Here is a 20,184-nt window from a genome sequence, read left to right as displayed (position 1 = left end):
CATCACATGTAGCCTGTCTACTGTTATATAAGGCAAACAGATAATTATCAAGTCAAGTATACAGCTTATAATGTTAATGAATAAAAGGTGCAAACTTTGAAAGAAGTGCTGTTATCTGAGATGCAATAATCAGTATAATATCCATTTGTGACACAGATAAAATACTGCATTATTAAAGAAAAAAATGAAATAAAGGAGATCGCAATAACTATAGGGGAATTAGTCTGCTGAATACTGGATATAAAATATATGCAGGAATATTAAAAGAGAAGCTAAGCAGTATTGTAGAGGACAAACTACTGGAAGAACAAAACGGTTTCCGACAAGGCCAATCCTGCACAGACTCATTAATAGAGAGGAGAAGAGAATCTCAAAAAGAAACACATGTAAGCCTTTGACAAAATTAGTAGACAAAATTTTTTTTTTAAATATTAACCAATTTAAATATATCACACCAACTTTTACAATCCATTCAAGAAATATATACAGGAAATAAAATAGAATTAGAACACACCTCAGAATGGAAAGATATATCAAGAGGAGTATGACAAGAATGTACCCTCTCACCTCTGCTTTTCAATATATACATAAATAAAATTATAACAATATGGAAACAATATAACCCATTTGTATACAAATAACCCCACAAATGAAGATACACTACTATTTGCAGATGATCAAATAGTATTAGCTACATCAGAAGATGATTTACAAAGATCAATTAAAATCATTAAATGATATCTCAAAACAATATATTACTATCTAAATAAAAAAACAAAATAATGGCATTCAAAGGAGAAAACCCAATAAGAAGTAAAATAGTGATAGATAATAAAACATCAGAACAAGTAAATACTTTCAGATACTTGGGATGTGATTTATCATATGAAGAAGAAAAGACAGACAAAAAAATATCAAACTTTATCCAAGTAAATGGCATAATAAATAATATATTTAAGCCATCCCTAGTACAAAAACACGCTAGAATCAGACTATATAATGTCTTGTCAAAACGAACTCTACTATACGGAAGAAAACATGGACCATAAAAAGGAAAGATGAAAAACAAATTCAAACAGAAATGAAGTCTCTCAGAAAAACAGCTGAATATACTAAGTGGGACCATAAAACAAATGAAGAAATTTTACAATCCCTGAATATAAAACCAATTAATTACTACATAAGACAGTATAAACAAAAATGTATAGAGCATTTAAATCGAATGGACAACAGCAGACCACCAAAAATATTATACAGATACAAAATAAGTGGAAAAAGAAGATACTTTAAACTGACATATACATTGATTATTAATTGACCAGTGATTTATAAACATAAAACGCCAACTGAACTGCTTGGCTTCTTCAGGACTTCTAAAGGTAAGAGTACACCCAAAGTGGCTAGTACAGAGAAATTGGAGTAACGCTATTGTATAAATTAAAATCTGAAAACAGACATGTAACATTACACGCATGGAGCATGTTTTATTAGTCACTATTGTGTGAGTATGCTCTGTAGTTTTGAGCGAAATGAAATTCTGGCAAACTGAGCGATCTTATTAAGGTTTTCCCATATGTCAGCTATTATCATTCCCTGGTTTCTGTTAAAATTTTCTCCAGAACGGAGGACTACTACGGCTTCCTTGAAGTTTCTATAACGGAAATCTTCTTCTAGATAAGGCATGGAGCTCCTATCCCAATCAATGGTGTGGTTTGTAATCGTGAAATGATGGGCTAGTCCTTAGTCTAATAACATAGAGAGCAACTTATGTACGCTTCTAGATAAGATGATTTACAAGTTTCAACAAGGTTTTTCTAGTTAGTAAAAAAATTCAACACTATATGAAAACTTACAACTCCAGACCAAGCCTTCCTGATGAAAAAGTAATTTTTAACCTTTCGGACCATATATTGGCACAACCAGAAACTGACATACTTAAGATTTAATTTGCCCATCGCCCTGGATCATATTCCTAAGATTGGCATCATCAGTAACATAGAGAAAGCACTCTCAACCTTTCCTGAAACAACGGCAAAAAATCTTAGATTAAAAAGTGCTATTATCCTTTCAATTCTAGACCATTGAGCCTAAATATAACACCTCGAGAAAAAAGAGTTCTCTCAAACTTAAAAAAGGCCAAACAAATAACAATCTTAAAAGCAGACAAAGGTAAGTAATGGCAAGGTCATTTTAAACATGAGAGACTACATATTTAAGCCAAGATTGCAGAGTTACTATCAGATTCATCAATGTATCACATATTAGAGTCGGACCCAACATGGAGAAACCACAAGGAAACTAATAACCTATTACGGAACATGACTAGTTCGACCACAGACTTACAACGGAATCTGAAGTCACTACGCCCACTGAAGCCACGACTGTATGGCACCCCAAAGGTACACAAAAGTGGAGTTCTGCTACGCCCGATCGTCAACGAAAGAAATTCTCCTACATATTTATTGTCCAAACACCTCTCAGCCTCCTAAAAGGACATATCAGAAAATGGGATACTTACATTAAGAATTCAAAGCACTTTATTGAAAAATTAAAAAGCATCTCGATCTTTATTTACCAACGTCCCAGTAGAAGTTATCAGTATCAGAAAAAGAACTCTATAATGAACTTACTCATATATCAGAGACATTAATAAACAATGGCTATCCAAGGAATTTAATCAACAGAATTCTTCATAACAACTCCCCCACAACAATCTATCATCACTCGATGCAAATCATCCATAGTTATTCCTTATGCAGGTACAGTGTCGAAAAAGATCACAAAACTTCTGAGACCTTTAAACATCACAGTTGCATTCAAACCTGTCAAGACTGTCTGCCACATTTTAAGATCACCAAAAGACATTAATGCTTTCTTCAAACACGCTGGAGTGTACAACACCCCATGCTCTTGCGGTCTAAACTATATAGGGCAGACGTCGAGAAGTCTCAAAATCCTAAGAAATGAACATGTAGATGTTAATAACAACAGACCAGACAATTCAGGACTAGCTCATTTTTGCAATTACAAACCACACCATTGATTGGGATAGGAGCTCCATGCCTTATCTAGAAGATTTCCATTGTAGAAACTTCAAGGAAGCTGTAGTAGTCCTCCGTTCTGGAGAAAATATTAACAGAAACCAGGGAATGATAATAGCTGACATATGGAAAACCTTAATAAGATCGCTCAGTTTGCCAGAATTTCATTTCGCTCAAAACTACAGAGCGTGCTCACACAACAGTGACTAATACAACATGCTCCATGCATGTAATGTTACGTGTCTGTTTTTAATTTATACGATAGTGTTACTCCAATTTCTCTGTACTAGACAGTTTGAGTTTACTCTTACTGTTAGAAGACCTGAAGAAGCCAAACAGCTCAGTTGGCAAACTTGTTGCCGTTGTATGTTTACAAATCACTGGTGAATTAAAAATCAAAATATATTTCAGTTTAAATTATCGAATTGAGTGACCGAATATAGCTTAACAATGGAAAAAGAAGAATCGGAAGACCAAGAAAGAGATGGCATGAGACCAGAACAGGCCACCCGGCCTAAATTCCATATTAGGAAGAAGAAGAAGAAGATTAGAGGGGTAAAAAAAAAAGCAGCATTATCAGATGACAGAAATGCACGCTTCAGCAAAAAGACAGGAATTTAACAAGAGACAAAAAAAAGGTGCACTTAAGGACAGTATAGAATACCTGGCAGTCTGATGTGTACACAATCAACCATTAGATGAGTCTACAGAATTGTAATGTTAGTTGATGATGATGGCTTCTACAAAAGGACACATGCATATAACCCAAACAGTGCAGACTATAATGATATAAAAACATCATGACCAACATGTAGGGCAGAGGAGGTTCATGGTATGGATCAACAAGACATACCACACTCTTTTCCATTTGGAAGGTAAAGTGAGAATGTGGTAGATCGGAAAGTTGGCTCAGATATCTGATGTGGACATGATCCACCATTTCAAAAAAACTTGCAGTTAAAGTTAGTAGGGCACTACATAAAATCTGCACACAAGGTCGGCTTCATGTAAACCAAAGATCAACTATGCAATCAACAGTGTAAACAATACTTGTGTAAAAGCATCACTAGTCTAGAGAGCACTGGAAGCATCTGATCTGGAGTAACAAATCATGCTACATCCTTTTCCAAATGGATGGGTAGGCATGAGTATGGCAGATGGTGGGTGAATGAATGAAGTTTAGTTGAGGTATGATGTAAGAAACTGCTGCTCTTGGTCTCAAACACTGATTATAGCCCGGAGGGATGAACACCATATGTAACCCTCCGGTTCATGTAATTCTTCCTACAGTGTTGCAGTTTTATGGAACAGATCCATGTCTCTTTTAACACATCAATGAACTATGCAATTTTTTTTAAAATGTTAGAGTGCCACATTTTGAGCAAAGGATGCAGCTGCTGAATTCTAGTATCATTCCAGCAGAACACTTGTGGGATGAACTGGAATCAAGTGTGGACCAAATCAGTGTGTTAAACAATGGTAAAATAGGTGGAAAATATAACTTAAAGGATGGAAAGGGCCAAAAGTGAAACATACTGCTATGTGTAGGATTTCAATTTCTTTGAAACAGAGTGCTATTCCAATACTCATTTCCAGAAATAACTCAAAATTGACACAACAAAGTTAAAGCTAAAAGTTGAATTAAATTAGTTGGCAACAATATTAAAGAATACTAATAAGCTACATGGCAAAAATTATTGATATCTCCATTTTTCTCTCACACACACTACAAACCAGTAACAATGTTGTGCAGTAAAGTCTAGTCAAGGATTTATGCTAACTAACTGCAGTTGTGTACAATACTGATGGGGTGTGTAGTTTTTAGCTGACTTCAGGGAAGTGTTATCATAGATAAATTACCAACTTGATGAGGTTGTTTGGAATTATAAACAAAGCGGCTAAGACTACGAGGCTAGTTAGTGTATTATGCATGCATATTGCCATGTGTTCTTCTGGATAATATGTTTCACAGGATAAACCCTGAAACCTCTGTATGAACCTATTACTTCACTGACAGATGAAAAAACCCTTATAAGATTCTTCATGTCTTTCCAATCAAAGGGCATCGAAGATACTGAACTGAGATATGGAAGATCCCATTCATTTAGTCTTTGCTGTACTATTAGAACATTCAAGACCAACTGTGGATGATGATGTCTGTTAAAAAAAAAAAAAAAAAAAAACTCAAGAGATGTCCAAGTAGACCACAAACTGACAGAGATGGAAGAGTGCTGACAAGGATTGTGCATCAGTGGATTCTCTCATCAAGATGTTTAGATATCAGATATATTAAAGATTTTGCCAGAAAATTAACGTACTAAGCTTCATGACCTTAAACAAACATTATCACAAACAATGTTTGGATTCAACATACTGTATGGAATTAAATGCCAACACCGCACACACACACATACACCTAGCAATCTGATAAACAGGTTCGGGTTGTGGCAGCTGCCAGAAAATTAATGTACTAAGCTTCATGGGCTTAATCAAACATTATCACAAACAATGTTTGGATTCAACATACTGTATGGAATTAAATGACAACACCGCACACACATATACACCTATCAATCTGATAAACAGGTTTGGGTTTGTGGCAGTTGCCAGAAAATGCTATTTACCAGAACATACTGTCTCATCTGTGAAGTATATAGAGTTATGGTGTGGGATGTTTCTCCCTGTTTGGAGTGAGACCCTTAATGTAGTGCCTGGGAAAATGAACACTGAATGTTATAGTAGCAAGACAACTCTGTATTGCAATTTCTACAAAAATGACTCATACAATAAACTCAAACTTAGGTGACATGGCAAATTTAAATGAAAGCACATAACAACAGCAGAATTTGTGAATTTAATTTGATAATTAAATTCACAAAAATATTTTGATCTGAATCTAATAGTATATTCAGTGTAAAACAAGCATTCAAACAAGGCAAAATGTTCAACAGTCAACCATTCCAGACAAGTGCTGCACAATTTGAATGTAAACCAAATTACATCAAAATAACTGTTCTAGAGATATAACAAAAAATAGTTGCTTAGGATAACAACCTATAACCTACCACACTTTTGGCACAAATAAGCCATCGTTCAGATTAAAATTAGGATGACGTAACAAGGCTCTAGAGCTTGATCTGAACAAACATTTATATGGATTCTATGTCATTCTAAAGTACTTTGTGTTCAGTGATGAACCATTTGTTGGGCAAATCCACACATAAGATTCCCTGTGTGGGCTGTAGCACTGATTCACTAATTCTTATCTACAGTGTCCACTTTGTCCAAAATATGAAAAATGAAAAGATGACATTAACACAGGATCTAATAAACTCCAGGTAGAGAGAAAGAGAGAATTTATCCTTAGCAGTGAGCAGGATACTGGAAAGTTTTAACAGATAAAAACTTGGGCATAGGTTGAAACTTCCTCAAAATTTATGCAACAGGCTCAGAAATGCCAGAAACTAAACAGAAAGACTCTTTTTGCAATAGTATCCCAGAGAGTCAAGACCATATGAGTCAATGATCAACTGGATTTTCTGAGAGTTATATACATTTATTGCATAATGCATACATTTATTGTTGTAAAGCTGAAGCAGAATAAATGTATGGAGACTCTGATAAGTAACATTTAAGCTATTCTGCTAATGTGATAACATGCAAAATCCTGTTGTATGTTCCTGTCGGTGTAAGCAAAACGATGTCTTCAAGATGCTCCAGTCATAGTTGGACAAGGGCTCATCATAGCTGTATGTTTAATTTATTTACAGATCTTATTCTTCTAAATAAAATAAGCTGACAGCAAATTCCCCTGAATCAGGGAATGTTTGTAAACCAGGAAAAAACAGGAAAACATCAGCACCTTCTCTCCCAGAATCACTTTAGTCTTTCAGACATTATGTTCAGTTTGTCTTATCTCTTCTAAAGGTACTTTCATTGTCGCTGCTCTGCTGAAATGGCTATTAGCATTCCTTCACTTTCTTCCAAAATGGCATGAACAAGAGCAGCTTCTGATCAACATTCATTTACTATCCACCTCCATACAATGAGCCAAATTCTCCTCCTCCTCTTTCATTCTATCTTGTTTTTTTGAATACCCTCCTTCATTCTGTCTTCCCCAGACCACAACCTTTAGAAATTCAAAAAATATGTCAACAAATTTATTTTTTCTTCTTATCCTCTTACCCAAACTTAGCACTGATGTGTTATAAAATCTTGCATCTTTTCATTTGTGGTCTAGGAAAAAAAGAGTGGTAAACCATAAAAAGAGTCCTCCAAAAATAAGTAGTTTTTTTAAAAAAATAATCTCATCCTGGCTGATGACTTAATTTAATAAAGTTTAGGGACTAAATCTATCTTCTAGGGATTCACCCTGAAGAAGGAGAGCGATTTTTCTGTTATAATTTGCTTTGTCCACACTACAAAGTTTTCCTTTTATCCGATTTTAAAATCATTAGATGGGTGTTCTATTTAAGTGACAGGAGAGAGAGTACAATTTAGCTGCAGAAATGTTAGGAAGAGGAAACCTGGCATTCAAGAAAAACCAAAACCATATCCAATAATAATCTTGGCATTATCTGAACGACAGGAAATACTGAGTTCAATGTTGTGCCTTCTGTCTCTCTCTTCTGTATCTAATACAGGGAGTCTCACATATTTGGATTCACTCAACAAAGGATAAACTAGATTCATTTAAGGGCATGCACCTCCTTCACAGAAGTCATCTTAAATATGAATATTTGTTCAAAACAACTCTGAGGCTGTGTTACGTTGGCTTAACTTAATTTAAATCATTATGACTGTTTATCTATGTTGAAAGTTTGTCTTATCCTAAGCAAACATTTTAATTAGTTTTCTTTTTTTCCTACTTAGTTATATCCCTGAAACAGTTATTTCTGTTTAATTTGTATAATATGTGATATTCTTGGCATGCAATACTAGCCTAGAATGGTTACCCAATTGGTGTACAGTAATTTCTCGATTAATGCACCCCTGATTAGTGGGTCATTTTTTTTCAATACCCAAATTCGATTAGTGCGTCTATATACATCTTAAAAATAAATGTTACAGATTTTCAAAATTTTCTATCTATAAATTTTTTATGGCTAACTATTTTAAAAAATCACTCACCAGAATGAAATAATTTAGTTACTGATTTAAAACATTTTACAAACTTATTTTTAATGGCATACCACACTACTTCCATGTACGCTATGTTCCAAATTTTTACTGCCAAATTTATGTCCTCTGCTAATTACATAGCATTTTCCTGATCATATCTCGTATCTCCTTTGCAATTATTTTCCTTACATTTTTTTTATTTTAAAGTATTTTCTCAACCTTTCATCATGAGTAAAAAAATTAGTGAGCAAAAAAGTGAAAGTGTGAAAATGATTCGAAAAGTAATCTCATTGGAAGAAAAACTTGAAATAATAAAGAAAGTGAACAAGGCAAGTCCACAGCAAAGATAAGACAAGAACACAAAAATGGGTGAATCAACTATAAGAGCAATTTTAAGCAAAGCTGCTGAATACAAAGTATTATAATGATTGAATTAGAGAGACTTCTTTGTACACGGATTGAAGATTGTAACCAAAAACGGATCCTGCTAAGAAGTGACTTTATTGAATCAAAAGCATTAAGTCTCTTTGCAACCTTGAAAGAAAAAGCTATCAATGATGGGAAAGAAGAATTTCACGTTAGTGCTGGGTGGTTTGAGAAATAGCCTACATAATGTTCTAATCACAGGCGAAGCTGCAAGTGTCGATAAGGAGTTGGCCGCAAATTATCCAGAGATTTGAAGAAAATTGTATAAGAAGGGGGACTATTGTGACCAACAAATATTAAATGTCGATGAAACTGGCCTTTTTTTGGAAGCCAATACCTTCCAAGACTTTTCTGGCTAAATCAGAGAAATCTCAGCCTGGTTATAAAGTCGCAAAGTCAAATGAAATTCCTGCTAACAATATGCAATCCATTTGGAAGCACATTCTTCCACATTGTGCAAATGATTTTAGAGGCTTTTCAAATGAATCTAAGTTATTTAAATCTCATTCTGAGAAACTGAGTGATTCCAACCTGCTAAATTTAGATGCACAGCAGAAAGATCCTGAAGAATATGAAGAAAATTTAATCACTGACAAGCCCAAAGAGATTTCACAGAAACAAATTTAAAATATTTTTCATGCAACCAAAACTTTTAAATAGCAATGCTTAGAGATTGGCCTTTGTGAAGAGAGAAGCAGGAAAATTTGTAGAAGAGGCAGTTGTATAACTGCCAGAATAATAGATTTATATTTTGAATATGTTTTATTGTCTTTCAGCTTCATAGTTTTCCTTTAACTAGGCTCTGAGACATATCCTAATTCTTTTATAAAAAAAATCAAGGGTAAAAAAGGAAATTTGAGGAACGAATTATACTTTTTTCCATAGGTTATTATACTCAATTAGTGCATTTTCAGTTAATTCGCCTGTTTTAAAGAACGCATTAGGCGCACTAATCGAGGGATTGCTGTACATTCTTTTTTTGTTTGTTTGAATTCTTGTTTTTACAACAATGATGGACTGTTGGTTTCAGTTCTGAAGTAATTATATTATTTTAGTTGGCAAATGAGAAATGGAAGTACAAAGCTCAGGCTGAGCAGCACAGCCATGACCTCAATCTTATACAGCTTTATGGAAAGAGTTATATTGGTTGAGGGTAAGATAACCAGTTTCATCCTACAAGTTCACTACAGGAAACAGTGCTCTAAAGGAATGCAAAAAAAATTCCTGTGTACATTTACTAATATTGAATGGGAACTTTATGAGTGACATCTGTAATCACAGCCACAGAAGAACCAATGGTGTACAAGAGTTCAAGAAGCACTTAGAGATCCATATAATCGTTCAACAGAGTATATATCTATCCAACTGCTGGACTGACTGACCAAATGGATATTGTAACTCTAGCCAACACTATGCATTTGAAACCCACTATAGCATGAATATTTGTGAAGATCTTTAGGGAGGAGATGATTTCTGTGACCTGGTGTGAGAACACTTATTGGACACTTGAAGTGAAGTGGCTTGAAAAATGAATGTTTGGTCTCTAGAGAAGGAAAGCAGATTGTCTGATTCTTTAGTACACCCAAGACACATGCAATAGGTTTGACCTTTCATGGGTAGGGAAAAAAAAAAAAGGAACTTTCCCTTCAATAGGTTTGACCTTTCATGGGTAGGGAAAAAAAAAAAGGAACTTTCCCTTTCAAAAATCTGGGTTCTGTGTAGCTGCAAACAGTGTCTAATGTAAAGCTCAGCAGTCATATAGAAATGACAAACTTCTAAATAACAAAATCAATAATAAAAAAAATGGAGGTAAAATAAACAAAATGTTTTGTTTTATCATACTATATAGTCATGTCTTGAAACAAAGTCAAAGGTGATGAAATTTGGAAGTGTTGGTAGATGCTTTAATAAAGGCTGTCAAACTACTTGACTATTTAGATATGCAGTGTTTACATATAATTCGCACCATAAATACTAACCAGAAAAGATCAGAAACCTACCACAACTTTATTAAAATAATTGATGTGGACAATTCAGTGTACCAGCTGTTTGCCTGCCACTGTACAGATATATTTTAAAGATGACTATACTGGTATAGAGCATTCAGTAGCCAGAAAGAAAGCACACTTTCTTTCTCTTTGAATATTGATATTAAGTTGGCTTTACACATAACAAAAAACTGGCTCCTTTTCCATACATCAGTCAAAACATTTCTGAGAAAAAATGTTCTATAAACAAATGCAATGTGTACCATCTTTTTTTTATAATGATACCAATCAAAATAGCTACCACGCAATGACATTTAAACATTTCTATATGATTAGTCTTATCTCTTTTAACATCCCTAATATTTCCTTCTAATTGGCTTGGTGTTTTTATATTACTATGTTTTTACATTACCGAAACTTGTGGGTCTCATAAACTCTGCATATTAATTTAAATTTCCGATTGAATTATCACATATATCTCATGATGTACTTCCATAATTCAGCAATGTATATTATAACTACCAAAAAAAAAAGAAGAAAAAAAAAGAGCTATATGGCTTCATTTGGATGATCACATTGAAGCTTTGCTAACTCTTATAAAATATTTTTGAAAGTTGATGACAAGTTATTAGTTACCTGCCGAAAGGAATTTTTGAAACCATTTAAGCACAGTAATCTATAACTCTACAAAGACAACTTACTGAGATGCAGTTTTTATTAATTTATGTCAAGTATTTACATAATACTTGACAAGAAATTATGTTCATCTATTTATCGACAGTTTACCCTAGTTTCAGAAAATGATAAAAGTTTGTGCATGAAGAACCAAGGAATTTACCAAGGTTTATGTCTATTAATGTTTTTTAATACAAGTGCATCATCAATTTTCTGGCAATAGATGGTCAGGCACCACCTTTAGTCCAGACAAAATTACAGGAGTGCACCTGAAATTCCCGCAATAACCAGATTCAATGGGCTGTCACAGATTGTGCATTACGTGTGCACATGCTCGTTTAATTATTTACATCTGCACTTGGTGATCTCTTGATTTTGGGTGACTCTTAGCTTATTTTGCTTACATTTCACCCTAAGTAGGGCTTCCAACGCGCCTTCTATAGTTCAGTTGGTTTTGATGGAGTCCTTTGGTTGGAAAGAACTGGGTTTGAATCTCATTTATGAATCAAGGAATCCTTATCAGGGCTTTTCAGTGAAGGGTGAGTTAGCTGGTTCTCATATAGAAGTGGAGGATTTTTCTCCCAGAAACTTGAGTTTTTCATCCCTCAAAAAGGCAAACTGGCCATGTGAGAACACATATCTACAGACATAGGATACTAACTGCTAGATAAAAGAGATTAGAACCTCATCATCTTATCTTTCTACTGCATTATACTTAAATGTTATTATGGATCTCAGGTAGAGATCCATAATAATCAACTTCCTGGATAACTTGACAAGAGAGGGCTTATCAACAAGGAACATTTTATGATGGTAATGTCAAGAGTAGGTACAAGTCTGTATTCACTTCCACTGTGTCATTTATACTAATGTATCTCATTTAATAACTTAATTCACATTTAACATTTAAGTTTCTAGCAATGCATACTTTTTGAGAGATATGGGAGAGGTATAATTAGGGGTTCATGGTGTACTGATGAATTATTATTATGTGACCTCCATAGATTCGACAAAACGGATAATCTAACAAGGCTCTGGAACCAAGGAACCAGAAAATCAGTGGTACATCTGTATATGTGAATGTGGAGATAATTGGAAAATGAAACTGCACAGTACAAAAATGTATTCAAATGGATGCTACAGGTTAATTCCACTATTATTATGCTGATGATAAAGTTATTCCAGAAACATGTAAAGATGTATCACAACAGTGTGCCATCTCCAATTTACAAGGAAAATTTTAATACAGAAATTGTTTATGGGAGGAGGGAAAGATAGTAGCTTTTCAGAGGAAATCTATTTACAGTATATTATATTACAGCATTTATATTCACATCACTGAGTAGGTTATTGTGTTCATCTGCCTAGAGCATAATTTATTATGTCAAGTCACAAACTGGATATGAAAATTCTAAGCTTTAGGAGCTCACTGGACAGACAAAATGATATCAGATATTCAAACCCAACAAAATTTACAACACACATGAACTCTTGCAAATAATAATTTAATTTAATGGTGGTAAAAGTTTATGAACTGTTAGCAATGATTTTGCAAAAAAGGGTAGTAAGTAACATTTCAGGACAATGAAAATCTGAACATTATAAACAAGTTAAAAGTACCTAACCTATCATACATTTTATGATGGGCTATGGACTACAGATTAAAGGGAAAGATGCCAAAGATGATGAATCCAGAACGTTGCTACATTACTAGACAAACAAAAAAATTATCATGGAAGACCAGGTAATAGATGCCATGAAACTGTAACAAAGCACTAGACCAATTCAGAAAATGACAATCAGATCAGACCAACCATGCAATATTTTTGGCACCACAAATTTGCAGCTTCCTGGCTTAAGGAAACTGAATAACTATTCCATCATTAATGAGCTGTCTTAAAAATGTTTGCATGAAAGACCAGGTAAGCATCTAACTCTTTTTCCTGAAAGCTCATCAAATAAAACTGATGTATCACTCACATAATTACAAAACTGTTGTGCGTGATTGAATTAGTGCAGACAACCTGAGTACTTATCAAAGACTTGTGTAGACCCTCAATAGCATGCATCTTGAAATGGTTTGTCTGTTTTATAGAATAAAATGTATCCAGGAGAAAAACCCATGCCAACTATATCTGAGACTAACTTCAGCTTTGCTTGAAAACACCTAGAAAAGGTTGTCATTATCTTCATAGGATTTGAACTCAGAATTTTTCCAACCAAAATGTACCCTAGCCTTGTGATTGTGCTATGAAAGCATCACACACATTGGATTCTATAGCCAATAATAAATTTACATTGATCAAGTGATGCAAAGTTAGAAATTAGTGCAAGTAATAATAAAGCAATTCATATTCTAATTCCAAAAAAATGCATATAAAAATCTATTTTAAGTTCATCAGTAACAAGAATTTAAATGAGCATAAAATTATTAGAAATGGTTTCCAATTAAATTAGCTTTTACTTAACTCTACTATTGAACTAATATAACAAACTATTTAAAGTTTGAATTTCATATATTTTAAATGATTACCAAAACTTTCTTATACTATACTGTTTCCAACATCATACAAGATAGGGAGAGTAAGGGAGATAGCTGATGTATTAATTATAGTAATTTACTATTGTTTTTTATGGTAATATTCAGAAGAGTGTTAACAATTTTTTTTTTTGTTTCCAAATTCAAGTAAAATATATTCTGAAAAAAAGTTTACTGCTTAAAAACTAAAGTGAGCTTCACATTTTGAGAAATTATATTAAAATCTAGTTTTCCAAAGTTAAACATATCATTTTTCTTTGCTGTATTTTAAAAGTTATGTTTCATGTAATTGAATAATTTACTGGCTAAACATAGGATTTATACTCCAAATTTAAGATCTGAAGGGGATAAAAAAAAAAAAAAACGAACAAGTGGAAAATAAGCCTAATCTTGCATATACTGGCAACAAATCCATCAGTAGTATTGCAGATATCAAAACAGTAGTAGTAGCAGCAGTGTTGGTAAAATAACATTTGTGCACCAAACGTGCAAAGTAGTATGCAAAATATGAGCAGTGGATGCATTAAAACATAGAATGAGTTCTGACAGATAAATCAAATGTATAAAATTTTCAATTATGAAATAATACATGTAGAACTTCAGTAACAAGAATTATTATTATTATTATTTTATAACAACTTTTTTGTATCAAGACCAGTCTCCAGTCTCTGAAAATAAACATTTTAACTGTTTGTAATCCAAACTTGAAAGAGTAAGGTGAATCTTGTCAGGTTTCACTTGAACAGCTCTTACTTTTCCATTTTAGAAAATAGTTCATCTAGGGCTTTCTGTGTTTTTTTTTTTAAAACATGTTTACAAATTTCTTATTTCACATTCTGTTCTAAGAATGTAAAAGGAGAAATTCTAAGTGACAGCACTACCTTATATCAGCTCCCTTGCTTACTGTATTAATAACACATGAAGTACCTTTCTAATATCTTCATTATGGCTCAACCATCAATGCTAATCTACTCTCTCTTTTCCTCAGAACTTATGATTTATAGTCCCCAGTCTGTGACAGTTCAAACTGCTGTATTTCTGACCCAAATCTCAGCTCCATATTTTAAACATGCTGCTATCTGGTATGCTCATTTATAATGGATTCTGGATTGGTAAAAAAGGTTAACTAGTGGTGTGGTCATAACATTATTTCTATTCATGTTTTCACAGTTTACCATATATAGTGCCTGCTTGCAAAGTGACCTTGTATTTGTGTGCTGTGAAGATGTGGTTGTGATAAGATAAAAATATAAGCAGTATTACTGTAATTAACTATGGCATTGAATTAACAGATGTCAATTTGTCGTTTTTTTTTATTACTAGTGACCATCTTGTACTCTTTATGTTTGGCCATCTTGTATCCAATGTATTTTATATGAATACAGAAAATGTATCAAACTAGCTACCATCATACCAGCCTTGTTTATAACATTATTTGTGAAACATACTATTATTTGTTCCACTGCTATTCTATTTTCAAGAATTCAAAAGTTATCTCAATGCTATCTAGAAAATAATCTGGGTATCACTTTTGATAAGATGGTCAAAGGTTTATAATTTCATAAAATGACTTTTTTTTTTATCTAAAAAAAAAAAAAATAATAATATTATTATTATGTACTGTATATTGGTTGCACTACATAGAAAGGATGAATAACAAGAGGATTCTTAAACTAGCACTAGAATATACACCTACAGGAAGAAGAGACTGTGGACATCCAAGATTAAGATGGAAAGATCAACTTCATCTGCAGAGCAAGAACAGGAAAATCTACATAAAAAGCCTATACCTAAATTACTTAGACGACTTTTTTTTTTTAAAATCACCACCTAATATTAAGAACAGAATCATTCTGTTGCACATCTGCTGCCAAGATATATGTACTTTAGATAAGATGCAATTGTTTTTCCACAAATACAAGGCATGCAGTCCTAATGGGCAATTTATATGGACTATAAGACAGAGTATTTGTATAAACATATTATCTACTGCATTTCTGACACATTAATGGTTTTTGGTTTTGCTGGAATTACAGCAAAAGCACATAAGGCTCTGAGGTGTATTATATTTATTATGACATGAACTCGGGTTAAGTGGCCAATTATTGTACAGTCCTTGCAACTGCGTTGTGAAAGTGCCATATTAACTGGAAAGTGATTTGGTGCAATTGTTCTTCTAAATTTTTGGAAACATGTTTATTATATATCCAACTAGAATCACCCATACTGATATGTTCCCTGTTTGTTTATGTGGGGTTACATCAGACATTTTGTTTATGACCAAAAATCATCTAACTTGAACAGTCCAAATGTAAAAATTATATTAGAGTCTGAACAGATAAAACAGAAATACTGGATGCACATTGTACCTGATATGTATGATTATGAGACCCAAAGACAGTAACCACAGTGAGACATACTCAGCTAATGCCAATGCAAAGTTTAGTTTATTTTCTACTGGTGTTTTTTTTTTTCCCTTTTACTTAAAAAAAAAATGCTTTAGAATGATTGCATGTGAGATGCCTTACAAATTGAGATTGTATGTAGGAAAAATTTTGGATTATAAAAAAATTAACTACACAGTTGAAATGAAACCATAACTGATATTAACATGCAGAAATAAAATCTTTATATATATATATTAACGTAAGATGATCTAATGGTAATTGTTTGTTTTTAATGAGATTTTATACTTCAAAATATACTAATTAAAAGGGAAGGTTTATTTTTATATTGGTCAAGAAAACAAAGCTGTTAAATGGCTCTTTTTTTTTTTTTTTTTTTAGTAAAAAACTAAAATAATTTTTACCTGCTTTAAGTTAACCACTCAAGCATTCCCATAGTTGAAACAATAATGAAGTGAAATCAACAATTCGAGTGTTAAAACAATATCTAAACATTATATTGCTTTCCAAATTTACTTGTTGCCAGAACTCCACAAACATCAAGGTTTTGTGGAGCTCAAAATAAAACCACTTCACTGTCATTCTGAGAATTAGTTCAAACTGTACTCTCCTTAGCAATGGAGAGAAGTGAAATATTTGAATTTTAATCCATACTGTATTTCACAAATTAAGAACATCAGCACATCTCATCCCAGATATTTGGGTGGTTAATCTTATAAAAGGAATAACGAATATATATATATATATATATATATATTAGGGTTACCAAGTAATTTTATAAGCTTGGTTATTTAACTCTTAATCCCAAGTATACAAACAATTAAGTTTGCGCTTGAAACATAGTTCAAGTCTAAGGATGGTACAACACCAGGGCAACTCATTGTAAAGGTGGGCAAAGCTCTGATCACTATTCTTAGTATTTTCCCATAATGTAAAGCACATCTCACTGAGGAGACCTCAAAAAAGGTTGAAACCGGTCTGGGTAGTGACCCCACCATAATGTATTGCAGTATACATCTTTTAGTGAGATGTGCTTTACATTATGGGAAAATACTAAGAATAGTGATCAGAGCTTTACCCACCTTTACAATGAGTTGCCCTGGTGTTGTACCATCCTTAGACTTGAACTATGTTTCAGGTGCAAACTTAATTGTTTGCATACTTGGGATTAGGAGTTAAATAACCAAGCTTATAAAATTACTTAACCCTAATATACAGCATCCCCAAGTTAAAAAATTTATTACATACATATATATATATATATATATGTAATAAATTAATATATGTAATATATATATATAAATTGACCAAAAATCAGACCTTTAAAAGGACCTCATTCATTAAAAATATAGAATAATTTAAAACAAAATAAAATCAAATGATATAACTTTCTGCTTATTTTTACAATTTCACCGCTGTAACTTAAGCACCAGGTTGTTTTTCTTAATTACAATGCCATTTTAAATTGCTAGTTTGTAAACCACTTTTGTCAAAAACTACCAACAGCATTGAACAGTACAATACCTTCAATCAGGTTCTTTACATGGACTCAAAACTCTCATATTTATTAGAAACTTTAAATAAGATTTTTATCTGGGATGACTTCAAGATCATCCCTACATCGAGGAACAAATAATGTACAGCAAGCATGTTCCCAGATATCTTGAGGATAATGTTCTCCTACTGTCCATACGCCACTTTCTAGATTATAACATTCAACTACTCCACTAGCACGATCAAAGGTAGTAGCACTATGAAACCCTCCTACAATGTACAACCATTTTCCAATAACAACAATACCAGCATGATAGCGAGGTGTAGGCACCCTAGTTACAACTGTCCAACTATCTCGGCTAATGTTGTAGCAGTCAATAGAATCGACTAATACTCTGGAACCTGTGGCTTCATCCTCATACCAACCTCCACAAACATACAACTTGTCCTTATAACACACTGTACAATGGTCAGCACGTGGCGCTAACATTGGAGCTCTAGGCTCCCAGTGATCTGTTTCTGTATTGTACCTCCAAAATGAATTTAGCACAAGGTCTTGATCTAGCCCACCAGATATATACAGATAATTTCTCCAAGTAGCACCTGCATGTTGTGCCCGTGACCCTGGTAATGGTGCTATAGGCATCCACAGATCTGCAACAGGGTCATATTTTTCACAAGGTGCAGTATCATCGAGCACATCTGCATCACCAGATTCTCCAGCACCACCTACAGCAAAGAGATAACGACCAACCACACCTAGTGAAAATCGACACCGTTCTTTTTGCATAGGTGCCATAGTTGACCACGAGTTTGTCAGAGGATTATACATGAAGCCAAAAGGATGAACATTTTCTTGTAAACTTTGATTAAAACAACCTCCAACAATGTAAAGTTCATTATTCAAAACTGCTGTACCAAAGTTACACTGCTCTACATGAGGAATAGATGTAAGATACCTCCATTTACCAACACTTGGAAGATAATAAGCAATTTCATTTGTAACTCCTGCAATACCAAAACCTCCAACTTTCAGAAGAGCTAGTTCCATTCCTCTAGAGTTTACCAAGGATACACCATAGTGTTCTGGCCAAGCAGGATGAGTTGGTGGTAAATGCCAGATTCTGCCCCATAGTGGGCTGGCAGCACGAAGGCACTTTACAACTGGTGACTCTGAGAATACAGTGAGTTCTGGTGAGGGTATTTCAGAAAAATGTATGTTGCGTAAGAGCTGGTGAGCATATTTTAACCTTTCATGTGGTGAATGTTCTACCCACTTTAAAACAATTCCTAAAACTTCACTTTCGGGACAATCTACAGGAAAGTCACATTCTAATACATGCTCAAGTTGCAAAAGAGATAAACGCTGAAATTCTGATGTTCTTGAAAAATGTTGCAAGTTTCCACAAATGAACCTATAAACTTCTTTACGTAACTGCTGAAGAGAATACATTTCTGCAATTGTTGCCACATCAACACAATTGTCCAAATCAAGTTGTTCTTGTAAGTATGATGAACATGCTTCAACAACAGCCAACAATTGAACATGATTGGCAGCAGAAAGCACATCTTGAATGTTTGCTAGACTCAATGAAAGCCTAGATGTGTAAGCATATTCAAGTAAATAACGCATCCCTTCTGCAGTGACACCATTCAAGCATATCTCACTCTGTGTACTCTCCTTCATGGCATCAGTAAACATGGCACGAAAATAATCACTACAAGAGGCCAAGACAACACGGTGAGCCTGGAATGCCTGGCCACCAGCAATGAGTGTAACATCTAACAGAAGCCCTTTACTTCTAAGAGTATTCAGCCCACTTAGTAATGTTCCCATGTGTGAGGGTGATTCAAAGTGGACAGTAGGGGATCCTGAATTACCTGAGGTCAAACTCCTCCTAATCTCTCTCATGATCACTGAACAAACTGAAACCAAGTTTACTTTGAGAGGCTGAAAAAATGAAAAATAAAATATTAGGTATGATTCACTATGTCATGATAGCTTTATTCCCTCCTTTTAAAAACAGAATAACTACTAAAATTTAGTATATATTTCATTAACTTATTTCTGATAGACCTTTCACTATAAGTGGAGCTTATTAAATCAACAAATATTCCTAACATATTAATCAATCCCAAAATAGTTTCATACTCATCCATTTTTCAAACAAAATAAATAAATAATAACAATAATAAAATGTGTGTGTGTGTGTGTACAGGGCTCGACAAATGCATTAATCTGTGAATGCATTTGTCAAGTATCAAATAAAAAAATAAATATTTTTTTATTTAATAAAAACAACTTTCTAAACAAAATCTTTTTAACTTTAAAAAACAAATACCACACCAGTGATCAGCTTATGGAACTCTTACTGACTTTTTTTATATATTAAAAAATGGGATACTTGGGTGTGTTTTTTTACTTAGTAAGTGGAATTTGCATAATTTGTTGAGATGTGTGTGTGAGATTTTTTTAAATAATATGCTCTAGGATA

The 20,184-nt window shown here is 33.5% G+C and overlaps 2 protein-coding genes across 3 annotated transcripts in view; one reads left to right on the top strand and one right to left on the bottom strand.

Annotated features, from left to right (window-relative positions):
• LOC150103617 (zinc finger BED domain-containing protein 5-like) overlaps nt 1–20,184 on the top strand; it is a 164,579-nt gene that overhangs the window by 115,082 nt on the left and 29,313 nt on the right. The gene's annotated exons all lie outside the window — the stretch shown is intronic.
• LOC150103616 (kelch-like protein 26) overlaps nt 17,517–20,184 on the bottom strand; it is a 60,162-nt gene continuing 57,494 nt past the window's right edge. Inside the window, exon 3 of the mRNA XM_090398341.1 lies at nt 17,517–19,640. Within this exon, the coding sequence (XP_090254467.1) occupies nt 17,772–19,601 (1,830 nt within the window). The 5' untranslated portion in view covers nt 19,602–19,640 and the 3' untranslated portion in view covers nt 17,517–17,771. The remainder of the gene's footprint in view (nt 19,641–20,184) is intronic.

This window comes from Typopeltis vanoorti, chromosome 9, assembly GCF_054136105.1.
Source record: "Typopeltis vanoorti isolate ZY-2024b chromosome 9, IOZ_Tvanoo_1.0, whole genome shotgun sequence".
NCBI classification, from domain to species: Eukaryota; Metazoa; Arthropoda; class Arachnida; order Uropygi; family Thelyphonidae; genus Typopeltis; species Typopeltis vanoorti.
The sequence above is the reverse complement of the archived record's forward strand: the minus strand, read 5'-3'. Positions and strand labels throughout refer to the sequence as shown.